General features: G+C 46.6%; 1 protein-coding gene across 1 annotated transcript in view; it reads right to left on the bottom strand.

Moving 5' to 3' along the window:
* Window positions 1-16,134, bottom strand: part of EPHB1 (EPH receptor B1) — a 409,554-nt gene that overhangs the window by 85,057 nt on the left and 308,363 nt on the right. The window contains exon 6 of the mRNA XM_070433462.1: window positions 2,922-3,046. Coding sequence (XP_070289563.1) covers window positions 2,922-3,046 — 125 coding nt within the window. The remainder of the gene's footprint in view (window positions 1-2,921; window positions 3,047-16,134) is intronic.

Genomic DNA, 16,134 nt, shown 5'->3' with positions numbered 1-16,134 from the left:
GGAACCTTACTGGTGACTCTGACATACCATATACTGGCCTCACAAGATACTCTGTTGAACTGTTAGGTCAACTTTGATGACAAAATGAGGTCATGTGGTCGACTGGTCCAAACAGATTGGCCCAACCATTTTGGAAAGTCAACATTTACTTTATTAACCGATTAAAAAAACATCTAGCAAATAAGGACCCCAAATTCAAAGCTGAATGGATATAACAGTTGCTTATAAATCTAGATTTAATTTACACCCAATTCACTGAATTTTCTGAATGAACTGTCTACATAGCCCAACATTCTTTAAATGAATAAAATGCTGTCTGATCCCCACCTTGCTTTGCAAGCTCGGCTCTAATGGCTGAAGAGCATCCCTCCTCACAGAATAGATTGGTGATCCATCTGGCTGTCCACTTTCGGGGGGTAAATTGCTAGCATTTTACAAATGTGAAAACTGTGACCTAGGGTGGTTAAATAATTTGACTGCAGCTGCATGGCTGGCTGGTTAGGGAAGGTACTAGAAGCTAGGCCTCCTGCTTCACAGTGCCATCGCACCCCCTGTCCAACACTGCCTCCATGTTGGAGGGCTGTAGGTCTCCATTTTGTTTCCATTCATCCACTGGATAATCTCACTCAGGCTCCAGGCTTTCATACATCTACATATGGTCAACGTCCAAATGGACATCTCTAACCAGGTCCTCTCTCCTGAATTCCAGACCTGTACATCTAGCTGCCTACTCCTCATCTCCACTGACTATCCCAGAGGCATACTGGACATCGAGCTGAACTTCTGTCCCTTCCCTCACCCCAAACATGCTCTACCCACAGCGATCCCTTTCTCAGTCACTGGTGGTCACATCCTTCCAGTGGGTTAGGCTAAAACCTCCCATATCCAAAATCCAACCTGTTGGAAATCTTGTTGACTCTGTCTTTAGTTCATATATCTGGAAATTGACTATGTCTCATCATCTTTCTGCTTACACTCTGATTCAATCCACCATCATTCTTGTCTTAGATGACTGCAATCTAGCAGGCCTATTTTCAACAGAAGAACTTAAATGATCCTTTCAGATTTTGTGTCTCCTCTGCTTCTAACCCTGCTATGGATCCCCATCTCATTCAGTGGGAAAGCTCAAGTTCTTAAGGCCTACAATTATCACCTCCCCCGATTACTTCTTTCCCATCTACTATTTCCCCATTGCTCGCATCACTCCAGTCATGCTGGTCTCCTTGCTCCTTGAATCACCAGTCATGATCTTGCCTCAGGGCCTTTGCACAAGCTCTCTATCCCCCAGATATCTGCTTCACAACACTCTTACTTCCTTCAGGTCTTCACTTAGAACTTACCTTCTCTGAGAGGATTACATTTACCATCCATTTATTTCTGCAACTGATACCACTCCCAAACCTGATCTGACTAATTCCATTTACCTCTCTTGGTGTTTTTTTTTTCTTTTACAATACTCATTTTCTAACATACTATCTGATTTCATTTGTTATTATTCACTAGAGGCACAGTGCACAAAATTTGTGCACAGGGGTGTGTGTGTCCCTCAGCCCAGCCTGCACACTCTCCAATCTGGGACATCCCTCTCACAATCCAGGACTGCTGGCTCCCAACTGCTCGCCTGCCTGCCTGCCTGATTGCCCCTAACCACTCCCCTGCCAGCCTGTTCGACACCTAACTGCTCCCCTGCCAGCCCAATTGCTCCTCACTGCCCTCCCCTGCTGGCCTGGTCACCCCTAACTGCCCTCCCCTGCTGGCCTGGTCGCCCCCAACTGCCCTCCCCTGCAGGCCTGGTTGCCCCCAAGTGCCCTCCCCTACCGGCCCGATTGCTCCTAACTGCCTTCCCCTGCTGGCCTGGTTCCCCCCAACTGCCCTCCCTTTTCAGGCCTGGTCCCTCCCAAATGCCCTCCCCTCCTGGCCTGATTGCCCACAGCTGCCCTCCCCTGCCGGCCATCTTGTGGCAGCCATCTTTGACCACATGGGGCAGCCATCTTTGATGGGGGCGGCCATCTTCTGTGTTGGAGTGATGGTCAATTTGCATATTATTCTTTTATTAGATAGGATTGTTCACTGTCTATCTCATTTATTGGAAAGTAAGACTCTTGAGGAGATGAATCTTTGTTTTGATCATTAATATAGCCTAAAATAGTACCTGTCAAATAGTAGGCCCTCAATAAAAAAAAATTGCTGAACAAATAAATGAATTTGGTGATTTTACAAATGATGCACTGCATTTTCCTGGGATTTTGCAAATGCTGCAGTTCACAGTGGTGGGAGGAAGTCCCTGCTTATCCTACAGATAGGCCAGGGACAACTCCACAGGGCACCATTTTCCTGCCTTGGCAGCACAGCTCTGCTGTAGCCCCCAGTAGCTGCTGCTAAAGAGCAGTCAAGAAAGATACTATATAAGTTTCTATTCCTATTAATTTCTATCTCATTCTTTTAAATTTCCATTGAAATATTTAAACCTTCATAAGTATTTAAGTGCAGTAGTATATGCATATGATTTATAAGTAAACAATCTTATAGTGAGGTATCTGATCAAAAACTTTGAAACACACACGCAACTAGTCTACAAAACCACAAAATCTTCAGAAAGTTCAGGGGACCTCTGGTAGTTTTATAGTATCTTCACATGACTGGGGGAATGGTATCAGTCCTGCACATACCAGCCCAGTTAGCTGACAGCAGGATGGTGGGTTGGAAGGTTCTCTCGAGTTGGTACAGAAAGTGCCTGGATTTTGGAGGCTTTGCCAGAGAAGACCTGGAAACTCTCCCAGGGAGCCTCTGGCCTGTATCACCAGATTGCTATCTCCCTTAGGACTTCCTCCAACCCGTCTCCTTGTGCCCTCAGCTGGGCAATACCCATGCAGCAGGGGCTGGCCCTGGGTTTTGCAAGCCTGCAGACTGAGCTGACTCACCTTCTCATAGTACCGGATTTCATAGTCCAGGATGATGCCATTGGGTTGCTCTGGTTGTGGCCATGACAAGGTGATGCTCCTCATGGTGGCACTGACCTGGTGCATGATAGGAACAGTGGAAGGGGCTGTGGAGAGAGAAAGAGACAGAGCAGATAAACATACCCTCAATTACATGAGAAGTGCCATCTTTCATAGATAAGTAGGAAGAGAAATGTCATTGGGTTTGAACTCTGCCCTTTCTTTCCCATCAGCTGAACCGGATCTGAAGATCTTCCTGTGTGTGTTGCAGAATGAATGGAGTTTGATAACAAAGGAGTGAAAGGTGATAATTTAGGGCAGGATGACGTGTGTGAGGGCAGGGGGTGGAATGGACATGGTGTCTTCCAGGTAAAAAGGGGAAAGACTTGACCAAAACAAGAGGTGGTCAGAGGAATCATGGAAAAACAGTGTGGCCTGAGGAAGCTGAAGCCAATTAGGGAAGGCATGACAACAAGCACACACCTAGGCTTTAACCAATAGGACAAGAGGAGCAGAATGCTTTTGAGCAGAAGGTGTTGAAGGAAACTCAGTCTTGCCGTAATGAGCTGAGCGACTGCAGGGAAGAGAACCTGGAGGCAAGGGAGGATAGTGAGGGAGTAGAACTGGTCAGTGCAGAATTGCTGTGCAGTAAAAAGGAACGTTCTAGCAAGCATTTTTCTGGGACTGCATGTATGATTTTGACACATTTCTAAAGAAAGAGAAGAGGCATCTCTCAAGAAAGTCATGAGCACAGACCAACAGCAGAGTTCTCTCAGACTTCTGTCAGAGTTTTTCAAATGAGGACATTTGCAATAAAGAGCTCGCACATATAAATGAGGAAACAATGCACAAACCAAACATTTGGAAACAGGATAATAATTCCAAAATCTGTGAAGTGATTCTGAAATCTCTGTTTGGAAATAATGTTATTTATTTCCCCATTCAACATTTTTCACACGTTGCAAGTCAAATAAAAGCAGTCTGGAAATAACAAATGAGGGTTGTCTTTCTAGGGGAAGAGGCGGGTAATGGATGAGGCTTCAGTCTGCGCTCCACTCAGGGGCTGTTCCGTTTAGTCCTGGCACTTCTGTAGCAAGGAAGGTCGTTTCCTCACACAAGCTCCACTTTATAGGTTTTCCCTGGGGACTGTGGCTGACCGACATTTACTATCCTTGATTTAAGTTAACAGATTCCCCTCTAAGACCAGAAATTACGGAGCATGGCTACCAGGTCACAGATGCTGAGGGGTGAGGGGTGGGGATGTATTCTCCACTACTTGCTGAACCCTCAGTGAGCACCTGTACATGATGGGCCCTGAGCAGAGGGTGACAATGCAGAGCACTTGCTCTGAGATGCTCACAGTCCAGGGATCCATAAAGAGAGCACAGTGTGAGAGTGTTGTGATGAGTCATTAAAATCAGAGTGTCTACCTGGGACTTTGCACAGTTCCCACTAGAGACCTTGTGCTGGCCGTGAAAATGTGCCCCTCAGAGCTTCTACTGCTGGGAGCATAATTAACTAATGGCCCCAGCTGCTGGGTCTGCAATCCATCACCACATTCCCAGAGAGCCCTGCTTCCCACAGGTTGCTCCCAGCCAATGACTGGGAGTGGCCGAGATGCTAAAATAGTCCTATTCCTGACTCTTTGGATGGGCAACTTTTACTCAAAGTCTCCCCTTTGGACTTACCAATGCTGCCTTATAGCAAACACAGTCCAAGGCTCTTCCTACCCAATCCTCCTTCCTTTCCTCTCTTCTTCAGAAGGATCAGGCCTTCAGACCTTCAGTCCAGCCTCCTCTGGCTTCCACCCCATTTTCCCAATCTCTGGCACATCCAATCCCACCTTGGTGTCTGCTCTATGGGGGGCCTGAGGTCATACAGTCCTGAATCCCCCTACAGTTTCCCTATCAAGTAGTCTCCACTCAGCTCTGCTCTGTCCCCAGCAATGGGAGGCTCACTGCCTCTTGCTGTTGCTCCAAACTTGGGTAACTCTCACCAATTTGCAGTCTTCCTTATCCTTGTCTGAAATCTGTCTTCTTCCCACTGGTCTCAGTTCTGCCAACTGAAATAATATACAATGTTCCCTTTCCACAGAATGGCTTGTCAGATAGCTCCAGAAACTAGTTAGGTCTCCCCCGAGTCTTTTCTGCTGAAAAGAATGGCCGGATGCTATAAACATTTCTCCCAGGATATGCTGCCACTTGAGGTGGCTGTTTTCCAAATGGGGCTCATGTTATCTAAATCTCTCTTTAGGCATGAGGCCCAGAGGTGAACCCAATTCTCCCACTGCTCTTTGAGCAGCAAACATTAGAATTAAACTAATATCTACCGAAATCTGTGTACTGTACATCTATGAATGTGACCGTTAGCCTTTGGATTGAGGACAAGTCCCTGCTATTCAATTCTGAAATCATAGGTAAATATCACCTATAGGTTTTCCCATGGTGTGGTCCTTATCTTCTGTCTATAGAATTGGCTTTTGACTACAGGGATTTACGTGGATCTCTTTGCCTTTACAGTGTTAAATTTGGCCTATTAATCTAGTAAGTTGGAATACATTTTTATCCTGATTCAAACATCAAATGCATCTTATCTTCCGCCCAGCTTAGTATCATGGTTCAATTCATTAATTAATTAATGAAACAAATGTTTATTGAGCATCAGCCATGTGCCACTCACCATTCTAAGTTCTAGGGATTCCGTAGTGAATTAAATAAAATTTCCTGCCCTTGCAGACCATATTTTCTAGTGGAAGGATTCAGAGACTAGATATAATAAATCAATCAGTCATAAGCTATGTTAAAAATATTAAGTACAACAGGAAAAAAAATGGAGAAGAGAAGGAATACAGAATGGCAAAGTGTCAGAGACTGGCCGGAGAAGGCTGCAATTCCAAACCATGTGGTCAGCAAAGCCTTGCCTGAGAAGTAGATTCAGGAATATAGGGTTGAAGGATGGAAGGTGGGAGCCAGGAGAATACCCGAGAGAGGAGCATTTTCAAGAAAGGGGCCAGGGCAAAGCTTCTGATCTGGGAGCAGCCTGGTGTTTCAGGAGAATAGCAAAGAGCCACTGGGACTGGAACAGAAACAAGGCCACAAAGGGTAGGACCCTAAGGGACACTAAGAAGACTTTGGATTCTATTCTGAGTGAGGTGGGGAGCCACAGGAGGGTCCTAAACATGGGAGAGACATACTCTGACTTGCATGTTAACAGTATCACCCTATTCTGTATAGTATTACCCTATTGAGAATAGAATGCAGAGACTGTGTGGAAAGCTGAAAGACCTAATACATTTAAAGTATCTCAATGGATGTGGGATGTGGAAGAAACAGAAGCATCAAAATGACTCCAAGATCTTGGCTTGAGCAACTGGAAGAGTGGGGCTGCCATGAACTGAGATCAGGCAGAAGCATTTTGGGAGGAAAGAGCAAGTGCTCCAATGGGTGGAAGATGACCAAGATGGCCCAGAGTAGATTCTGGGTAGGCAAAAGCATGTATAAGAGGTCCAGTCTGGAGAAGGAAATTTAGAATCACCAGTATTTCAAAGATACTGAAAACAGCGGGACTGACAGAGATCCCCAAGAGAATGAGTAAAACAGAAATATATTCAAAGATTCAGGAAATGAGGAGAAAACAGCCAAGGGTCCTGAGAAAAAAAAGACCAGGGAGGTAAAAGGAAACAGAAGATGTGATCACCTAGAAACCAAGTGGCAATCAGCGTTCCCCGGAGGAGAGAATGTGTGAACCCAACTGCTAAGTCACATAAAATGAAACTAGGGACTGAGCATGGATTTAGCAACAGGCTGGATGGTTAACCATGTGGATGGCTCATGATCATCTTTTCCAAGACCTTGTGTGCATGTGCAGAGACATGGAAAGCATCAAGGCACTTCAGGGAAGGTGAGGAAGCTTCCAGAATCAGTAAGACCATTGGGGGATCCCAATGGACCCACCAAGATGGACAGAGCATGGCTCCCATGAACCTGCTCCCCCTGCCACACTTGCTGTGCAGGGCAGGTGTCATTTCAGATCTGTGTGAAATACGATTTCTATGTTGTTAATCATGTCAGTACCATATAGCTTTTCAGGGTCTTTCTGCCTGGAGAGCTGAGGCATCATGTATTAAAAATTGGAAAGATTAATCCTAACGACCTGAGGATTTTGATGGGCTTAGTCATTTTCTTTGCCTCTAATCCTTGGAAAGCCATCATTCAAGACTCAATATATTTGCCAAACATTGTGCCAGGCCCCTGATCTAATTGTTGGGGATAGAAGGACAAAGAGGAAAATCACAGCTCTGTCCTGAAGGACCTTGGAGTCTAGATGGGGTCAGATGGTAAAAAGGCAACCACAGGGCAGGGTGATCCAGAGGCAATCAATAGGCAAAACCCACTGAGAGAAACGACCCTGTAACAGAGATGGCAAGGACCTCCCGGCGGCCACATCCAGGAGAAGCTGCCAGAGGGTGAAGTTCCCAGCTGCCTGCATTTCTTAGATTTATGGAGATGACACGATGCTCACAGGCCCTGTAGCAGACTTTACCCTCACACAGGTCATTCTAAAGGCCTTACATTTTAATTGAGATGGGACTTAGCACATGGGAGAACGTGAAAAAGCGTTATTCTTGCTGCCTAAAAATCAGGGGCAGCTTACATTTGGTGCTCTGCCATTGGTGATCAACTACCGTGGTACATTTGTTATTATTTTCCTTCTCCAAATGCAATGCCACCTTTAGATATGCTGTTTTACATGCTATGAACCCTTCAGACAAAAGAGAACATTAAAATGAGCTCAGGGATCCATTTAAACACCAACTGCTCCTAGCAAAACGAAGGCAGGCTATGGAGGGATGGGAAGATTAGTTCAGAGAAGCAGCCCTGTGACCCATAGATAATGCTGGTTCCAACCGGAAGTTCCGGCCAGTTGTCTTTTCTCCATAAACTTGCATCCTCAGATGAAGAGGCAGTTTCATCTAATGCTTGAAAGAGTCTCTCCCTCACAAGCACACAGAACGCTTTTGATTAAAATAAGCATTCTACTGAGAAAAAGGAAATGAAAAGAAAGAGTTCACAAAATTATTAAAAATGAGCAAAGAAGCAAATATGGACCTTTCTGTAGGAAAAGTAAAAAAAAAAAATTAGTTTGGGGGCTATTTGGAAAGAAGGTACTGATGGCTTAAGAAAGGGGATATACTAAAAACAAACAAACAAAAAATAAAACAAACAGAATCAGAATTGCCCTGCCCCCTTTCTTCACCAGGTAAAGCAGGAAGCTGGGATCCAAAGAGGAGAGTGGGAAACAATGAAGAGTGACCTGCCTGCCACCGAGAAAAAATCAACCAGGGTTTGAGCAGAATCAGAACCAGGAGTGTCTGATGAGAGAACCAATAGAAGAGGCCCTTTCATGTGTCTGAAGCAGAAAGACACTCCAACTTCAAATCTCATTGTTCAAGGGGCTCAGGGATGAAGACAACACAAAGGCAGGCTGAGTGAGTGAGGCCTTGTCTCTGTTTTTGCCCAGGAAGACTTTGGGGAGCTCTCACTTCCGAACTGCTTTTGAAGCAGATAGATCCAAGATAGTATATCACTTACAGCAGAGAAAGGGCACAGAATGTTCTCGCCTAGACTGACAAATGAGATGTGGATAAATTGTAGGGGCAGGATGGCCCTGGCTGCAAGTTAGGAAAGAACTCATTGGTGACAAGGGACAAGTGTTGGCCCAAATAGGTCACTGTCAGTGGCATCGGGGATGGGGTCTGGCTGACCATCAGCCAGCTCTCCGACTGTAAGAAGGGCACCAAAAGAGATCCCAGGGCCTGCAATCCTGGGTCTGAAATGGTGGCGTGAATCTATCTTAGAAGTTAATTTTTATTGATTTCAGAGAGGAAGGGAGTGGGAGAGATAGATAGAAACATCAATGTGAGAGAAAATCATTGGTTGGCTGCCTCTTGCACATTCCACACTGGGGATGGAGCCTGCAACCTGGGCTTGTGCCCTGACTGGGAATTGAACCGTGACCTCCTGGTTCATAGGTCAATGCTCAACCACTGAGCCACGCTGGCCTGTCTGGACCCTGAGTCTTATTGTGCAGAAGTCTTGAACTCATATCTCAGGTTCACCTGATCCATAATTTTATGTTTATAACATTTCTTGACCTTTTAATTTAGTTAATGATTTGGTCACATTCAAAGTTTTCCTCTTCTTCATTTTGTTTTCCTTATTTGATAGGGGAACTTCCCCTTAACAATTAAGCATCTCAGATTTCAAAATGTGAGAATAAGTTAATGGTGTTTTTTTTTTCCCCTAGGACAATTGCTAAATTCTAATGTATTATCGTTGCTTATTAAAATTATTTCCTAATGTCTTAATTGATTTTGTGTCAAAGTAATTCTTTAAACAGTTTTAACCATAATCCATTTGGGATATAGTAAATCATATAACAGTTTATTATGCTAAACTATTTTATTTAAGACATCAATTTATGTTTTAAACAAAAATAATAGCATAACACCATACATTCAAAATCAAGTTGATCTACTGGAGTAAAATGTTTGAAGGGGTAATAAAAATATGAAACAAATCTCAGAGTTCAGCAAATCTCATCTAAAAGAAAAAAGAAGGTACTTCTATGGGTAAAAATCATTCCAGAAACAGCCTTGTTCTGAGGCCACCTCTCACCTGCCCTAGGAGCTGAGGTCACAGCTGAGTTTTTCTGGAAAGTAACATCTAGGAAGTAAACGATGGGGTGCCCTGACCTTGTGACTCAGGGGGAGGGGATGTGCCACTGCCCATCCTTCCTATGATAGGGCTCAGGCCAAGGAGTCAACAATGCTCTACTCGCTCGGCCCCGCCTTTCTCCTGGACTTGCCACCAGTATCTCCTTACACCTGATGTCCTGTCCCAACTCCCTGTCTACCTCTTCATTTCAAACTGACTGCAGCCAGTTAATCGTTCCAAAGCTCAATTTACCCACCTTCTTCTGATGCTTAAGAACCTTCAATGGCTCCCCATTGGGAAAAGTCCCAACTCCCTCTCTTAATTTGACCATGTGACGGCCACTGGCCTGTCTAGACCGCCTCCCTCGGTTCCCTCTCAGGAAGCTACTGCTCTCATTGAACTGCTCCACTCTCCACGTCCCAGCAGAACTCAGCGTTTGGGATCTCTGCCTGTTGACCAGCCCTTCTGGCCACCTCTCTGCATAACCCCACCCGGCCTTGACAGGCCCAAATCAGGCCTCACTGTGCCTTGGCTTAACCCTGCCCCGGCAGGCTCACCAGACCAACCCTTCCCTCCTCCCACTCAAAGTCCTTACTTTAATAACTTAATGGCCTGAAATTGCTGCCTTGGGACACAGTGCATGTTGATCTAGCTTTCCAGTGTTCTCCATCACTGGCATCAATTCCTTAGGGCAGATGTCAGGGTTCCAGCCTCTTCCCACAGTGTGAGCCTCTAAAAGTTTACCTTCACTGGAATGATTGCAGGACCTTCTCTAAAAACATCAGGAGTAAAAGGGATCAGAGACACACGTAGCTGCACTTAACATGCATATTGGCCTCTAAAGGAGAAAGACTTGGCAGCGGGTGGGTGGGGGTGGCAGGTTGTGATTCTGCAGTGGGCCCCTGGGGAGGAAGATGGCAGTACCGGGGAAGGGGACAGGCAGAAACCGAGAGGCTGGGGAAGACTAGCCCCATCTCACTGGGATGTGTCAGCAAAATGTTACCCTAATGTTGGTAGTTTTCTAACTTTTCTTCTTTTGGGGCTGTGGAATCCTTTCTCCCAACAAAATTTTCCTTGAAGCCTAGTGCAAAAACAGAATAATTCAGGGCTTCTCTGGCTATATCAGAAGTGGGAGCCCCAGAGTCCTGAAACCAGTCCATTTTCTATCTCCCAAACCCAGAATCTGAAAGGTCCACAGAGAGACCCAAAAATGCCGGGCAGCCTCCAGAAGTCCCCTGAGGCCTCTGATGAAATGCTGCGAATGCCTAAAAGGTATGGGTGATGAGGTTTGAAGCGAAAAGTTGGGAGTGGTGGGTTATATGAAACATTCTTTGTTTTTTGTTGTTGTTAATGTTAATCCTCACCTGAGGATATTTTTTCCATTGATTTTTTTTTTTGAGAGAGAGAGAGAATGGAAGGGAGGGAAAGAGTCAGAGCGAGAGAGAAACATCAATGCAAGACAGACACATTGACTGGTTGCCTCCTACACACACCCTGACTGGGCCAGGGATCAAGCCTGCAACCCAGGTACGTGCCCTTGACCAGAATCAAACCCTCGAACAGAACCTTCAGTCTGCAGGCCAACACTCTAACTGCTGTGCCAAACCAGCTAGGGCTGAAACACATTCTTAGAGAAAAAAAATCTACATTTAAATGTTAGCTAAAGACTTCAGGCCCACTAGTACTGATGACAAAGAACAGTTTACACACAAATAAACTGTGCAAAAGATGAATCGTGTGATGAATTGTGCATAGATCAGTTGTTGCCTCTGACATTTCTATTTTAGGAGATAACTCTGTTGAGAAGGTACTTAGATAACAGGTTCTCACTCTGTTGAAAATTCATTTCATTGCACAAATATGCTGGAATTTTACATTAGGAGGCCTGACTCATTAAATATTTTTGGTGCAGTAACACTTGTGGTCAAAGTAGATTAAACAAATAAGCAATTAGTTTGGAGACTGGGTATGAATACAAAAGCAGAATTAATTATTTTTCTAATTGTTTTTCCCTATTGTGGACATTGGCTTCTTGGCTTTTGCTCTGGGCTGTGCCTTGAGATGACCCTGACACCCCTTCCAATCTCCCTCTCTACCTTGGAGTTACCTTGGAACAGAGGACTGCTTTGGGAAGGTGGCACCTGCTTGACACCATTGTAGAATATTGGCTGAGTCTCATCATGAGTTCGATGATGTGGGGGAGAGAAAATGAGGGTTCAGGCCTGAGTGACTGAGTCAGCCCCTCACTCCCAGACAGGGGCCTCCTTCATGTGTTTGGTTTTAAGCCAAGGAAGTGTGACAACTGGGGTTGGGGGCTGCTGTAGGGATGTAGGTTTATAGCAGAGGCCTTTGTTTCTGATACTGCTTCTGATTCGGGGTAGGGGAGGTGTATTTATTGGGATCATCCACCTGTCCCTGCTGGCTCCCAAAATGTGGTCCCCGATCAGCATCACCTGGGGACTGGTAGAAAAGGCAGAATCTGGAGCTCCACCCAGGTTAACTGAATCAGAAACTCGGGGAGTGGGGCTCAGCAATCTGTGTTTTAACAAGCCCTCTAGGGGACCCTGATGCAGGCGCCAGTGTGAGAACTGTTTGTCTAGAAATCTGGAAATCAGAATGTTCCATTTTGAAAGAACATCTGAGGTCATTTAGTTTTCTGTCAACTCTAACAATGTATGGATTAGAGCACTGAGGGGGAGAGAGGGAAAATGGCTCTCCTAAGTCCTCAGCAGTCTAGGGCAGAGCCAGAAATAGCCTCCTGTCCCAGTGTGGGCCCTCTATTCCCTCCCCTACACTCACACACCCAGCCTTTTCAGAGCCCCTTGAGGATGCTCAGCACAGGCAAAGGGAGTCAGGATCACATCACTCATGGATAAATGCTGCCTGATCCCTCAGGGAGGTCAGGGGTCCTCACAGAGATGGAAGTGTGTATAGCCCTATGCCAGAGGAGGAGGCCTCCCGGTTAGTGTAGTCCTGAGGTCCCTCCTGCCTCCTAGATCCCCTCTCCTGGCTCCTCCTTCCTGCTGGGGTAACCAGAAGGTATACCAGGAAAGGACAGCAAACAAGAACCCCACAACCCTGTGGAGGCAGGAGGCTGTAAAGAGATGAGTGAGTATATAGAGGTAACTGTCAGGTGATGCCTGTTGTAGGCAGGCATCCCAGGGTGGCTATGAGGGCCGCTGAAGACAGACCCATCAGAGCTCATATGGCACCTGGGGAGCGCTTAGCTCCGTCTCCCACAGGCCTGCCAGCCTTCCCTGGTGTGGGACCAAAGCAGGGGTAGCTCTGGTTTGTTGACTGTTTAATCACAGAAGTCAGTTCACTGGAAACACTGGCACTGGGGCAGCCTCAGGAGAGAGGTTGTGTGCCCCTTACTCCCTGGCTGTCATGCACCCCTGTTCAGCAGAGCACGCATTACAGCTGGGGGACCCACCACCACCACCCTAAGGCTGACATCACTGCCACCAGCAGTGGGCAGGGGAGCTGGACCTGTGACTGTCCTCCTGGGCCTGAGGTCTAAGTGTCTTGGACTTAAGGAGCCCTTCCTCCTGCAGGCAAGTTTCCACTCTGCAATGTCCATCCCCACACCGCCATCCCCACAAGGGTCCCCTTGACCCTGACTCCCCAGGATACCTCTGCTCTCCAGCCCTCTCAAGTGTGGCAGTTTATGATTTTACACTGGGCACACCTCAAGGTCAGGAAGTGGGCTGTGTACTCCTGTTCCCTGTCATCTCTTCCACTCCATTGCTCACCATCTCCTACACCCTCTAAAATATGCCACTGGCTGGGCTGCCACTCTCCAAGCTTGAGACCACTGTGTGCTGTCTCCCATCATCACTCCCCAACTTGTTGAAGACTTGGGCTTCCAGCTCTGTCTTTGTCTCCATCCTAAGCATGGCCCTCCTGGGGGTGACTTTAACATCCACTTGAATAGAGTACTCTCTGTTCCCTGACCCCCTCAACTCTTCCATGTCTGCCCATTCCCTTTGCACACTTGGATTTGGCCTCACCTGAAGTTGCTCCATTTTCAAAGCCACAAATCCAGCTATTTTGCTTCTTGACCATGACCTCTGATGAGCCCACTCTTGTTGGCCTCATCTGGCTAAGTCTTGACTTCTACCCAATGCATCAGCCTCTCCTTTATTCATATCCCTCATTAACCAGCTTAAGTTCCATCTTTGCAATAACATAACTGGCAATACTCCCCTTACCCTCAGGCATGAGTTGCCTTTATGTTTTCATAGGATACAACCAGAAAAATTCAATCCAAGAGAGACCCATGGTCAATCAACTTCCTGGAGGGTCTGCTCTCCAGCAGCCACGCACTGCTGAGAAAGTCAGATAAACAGGGCATACCGGCAGCTTTATAAATACATGATCAACTTCAAATGACCCTCAACATTTCTGGAAACATTGAATCTCTCTGGTCAAGCCCATCTCCCATTCTCTGCAATGACACTGCTAACCTTTGTCCATTCTCCTCCATCATTCAATCCCAATCTTTCCCTTCATTCAGCAACAAAGCTTACCTACTATCTCACAGAGAAAACAGAAGCCTGAATATCCAGCTGCATAAATAATACTGCAACTTGGGTACCCAAAATCTCCTCAAACCACACATGTACAGAACTGAAGCCGCCTTCCCTGAACATTTCTGGGACCCCCTGACACGTCTCCCAAGTATTTGCAAAGCATCCTTTCATTCTGTAGCTTTGGTTTCTTTGTTCTCCATGTCAGTGCCTGAGAGCCCTCCATAGGAAAGCTGCTCACTGAGCCAGATCACCAGTCCCCTACCTGAGGATCAATGGCCCTATGAGAACACAGTTCCCCTATACTCCCTCAGGCAATGCCCCACTCCACCCAACCCAACAGCCTTCCCGGCATCTGCCTCCCACTTAGCTGGGGCACCTCGTCACTCAGCCTCAAGGCTTCCTGTCGTACTCAAACCTCAGTATGTCCCCCCTGCAAAGCTGACTTCCTTGCCCTCTCAGTCCTTGCCCTGTGCCCTCACTCCATTCCAGGCCATCACATGAGCCAATAGATACCAGAGGTCCTGTCTCCACCCAGCCTCTCACACAGCCATCTCCTCACAAGCTTCCCTTCCCACATGCAAACCTGGTCCTGCAAACAAATGCCAGCCAGCTGGTTTAGGAGGCACCATCAGACCGTGACCATTATGCAAGGCCAACTGGGATAACCTGGAATAGAGGATAGCGTGCTGAGGTGCAGGGGTTACTGGAGGAGTGAGACCTGCTCTATCAGAAGAAATATGGCCTACACACATAAGGAGCTAGTGCACATCCAACAACTCATTGCGTCATCCTTGTAACAGTACAGTTCACAAAAGGACAACAGATGTCAGGATCTTCTATGGTGCAGACAGGCTCAGAGGGGCACAAATGAACACCCTGAGTTCTGGAGAGATGAAGCCTTTGCTCTGTCCAGAGAGGGAGAGAGGGAGAGGAAGAGGAAAGGGAAGGGAAGGGAAGGGGAGGGGAGGGGAGGGAAGGGAAGAGAGAAAGGGGGGGGGGGAGAGAGAGAGAGAGAGAGAGAGAGAGAGAAAGAGAGAGGGAGAGAGAGAGAGAGAGAAAAGAAGGAAGGAAGGAAGGAAGGAAGGAAGGAAGGAAGGAAGGAAGGAAGGAAGGAAAGAAGGAAGGAAGGAAGGAAGGAAGGAAGGAAGGAAGGAAGGAAGGAAGGAAGGAAGACACACATTTAAAGGGCTCAATTTTATCGCTCAGCTCTCATAAGGAAACTGAACCCAAGGCCTGGGGGGTTGGCAGTCTTCCTTGCACTGGAAAATATTTGTGGTCCAGCACTGCCTTTATTTACCCAGAACATTTAATGTGCCTTTTTCCCCCATCTCTCACATCCGCTCAGAGAAGATGTTAATTTTCTGAAATTAAACACTTAGCTTGATTACTGTTTTGTTAATTGCTGTATTCAAAAACCCCTGGTGCTCCTGCCTGTTTAACATGGATGGTGCTGTGAAAATGATAGGCACGGAGCTGGCAGGCAGGTGGACAGACAACAGCTCTGGAATGCCATCCTAGCTCCCCACAACAGGGCTTGCTCCAGCAGCTGGGTCCCTGCCTGTGGGGGCGTGGGGCAGGCAGGACAGGGCATAGCAGGTGCTTCTCACAGGGCCATGTTTTTAGAGGATAGTGCACCTAGGACATCCCAAATCTCACCAACATCTGGGAGAATGTAGGGGCTTAACTCCAATCAGTGCGCCCGCCCAAAAGTGCTGGAGGAAGGAAAGATCACAGAGAGAACTCAAGCTGCACCATTTCTTGATGCCTCAGATTTAAGAAAGACATACGTTACTCGATAATTTATTAATTTATTCAATGAATACTTATTAAGTGCTATTATTTCAGGCACCTGGCTAGACTCTGGGGAACAAGCTAATACAATGGATACAGGACCTGCTCTCCTGGAGATTACAGTTGGCTCATGGAGTAGACACCTCCTCCTTCTTC

Source organism: Myotis yumanensis, unplaced genomic scaffold (assembly GCF_028538775.1).
Source record: "Myotis yumanensis isolate MYYU_CA2020_CCGP unplaced genomic scaffold, mMyoYum1.0.hap1 SCAF_14, whole genome shotgun sequence".
Lineage (NCBI taxonomy): Eukaryota > Metazoa > Chordata > Mammalia > Chiroptera > Vespertilionidae > Myotis > Myotis yumanensis.
Note: the sequence above shows the minus strand (reverse complement) of the source record. Positions and strands in the feature narration are given on the sequence as shown.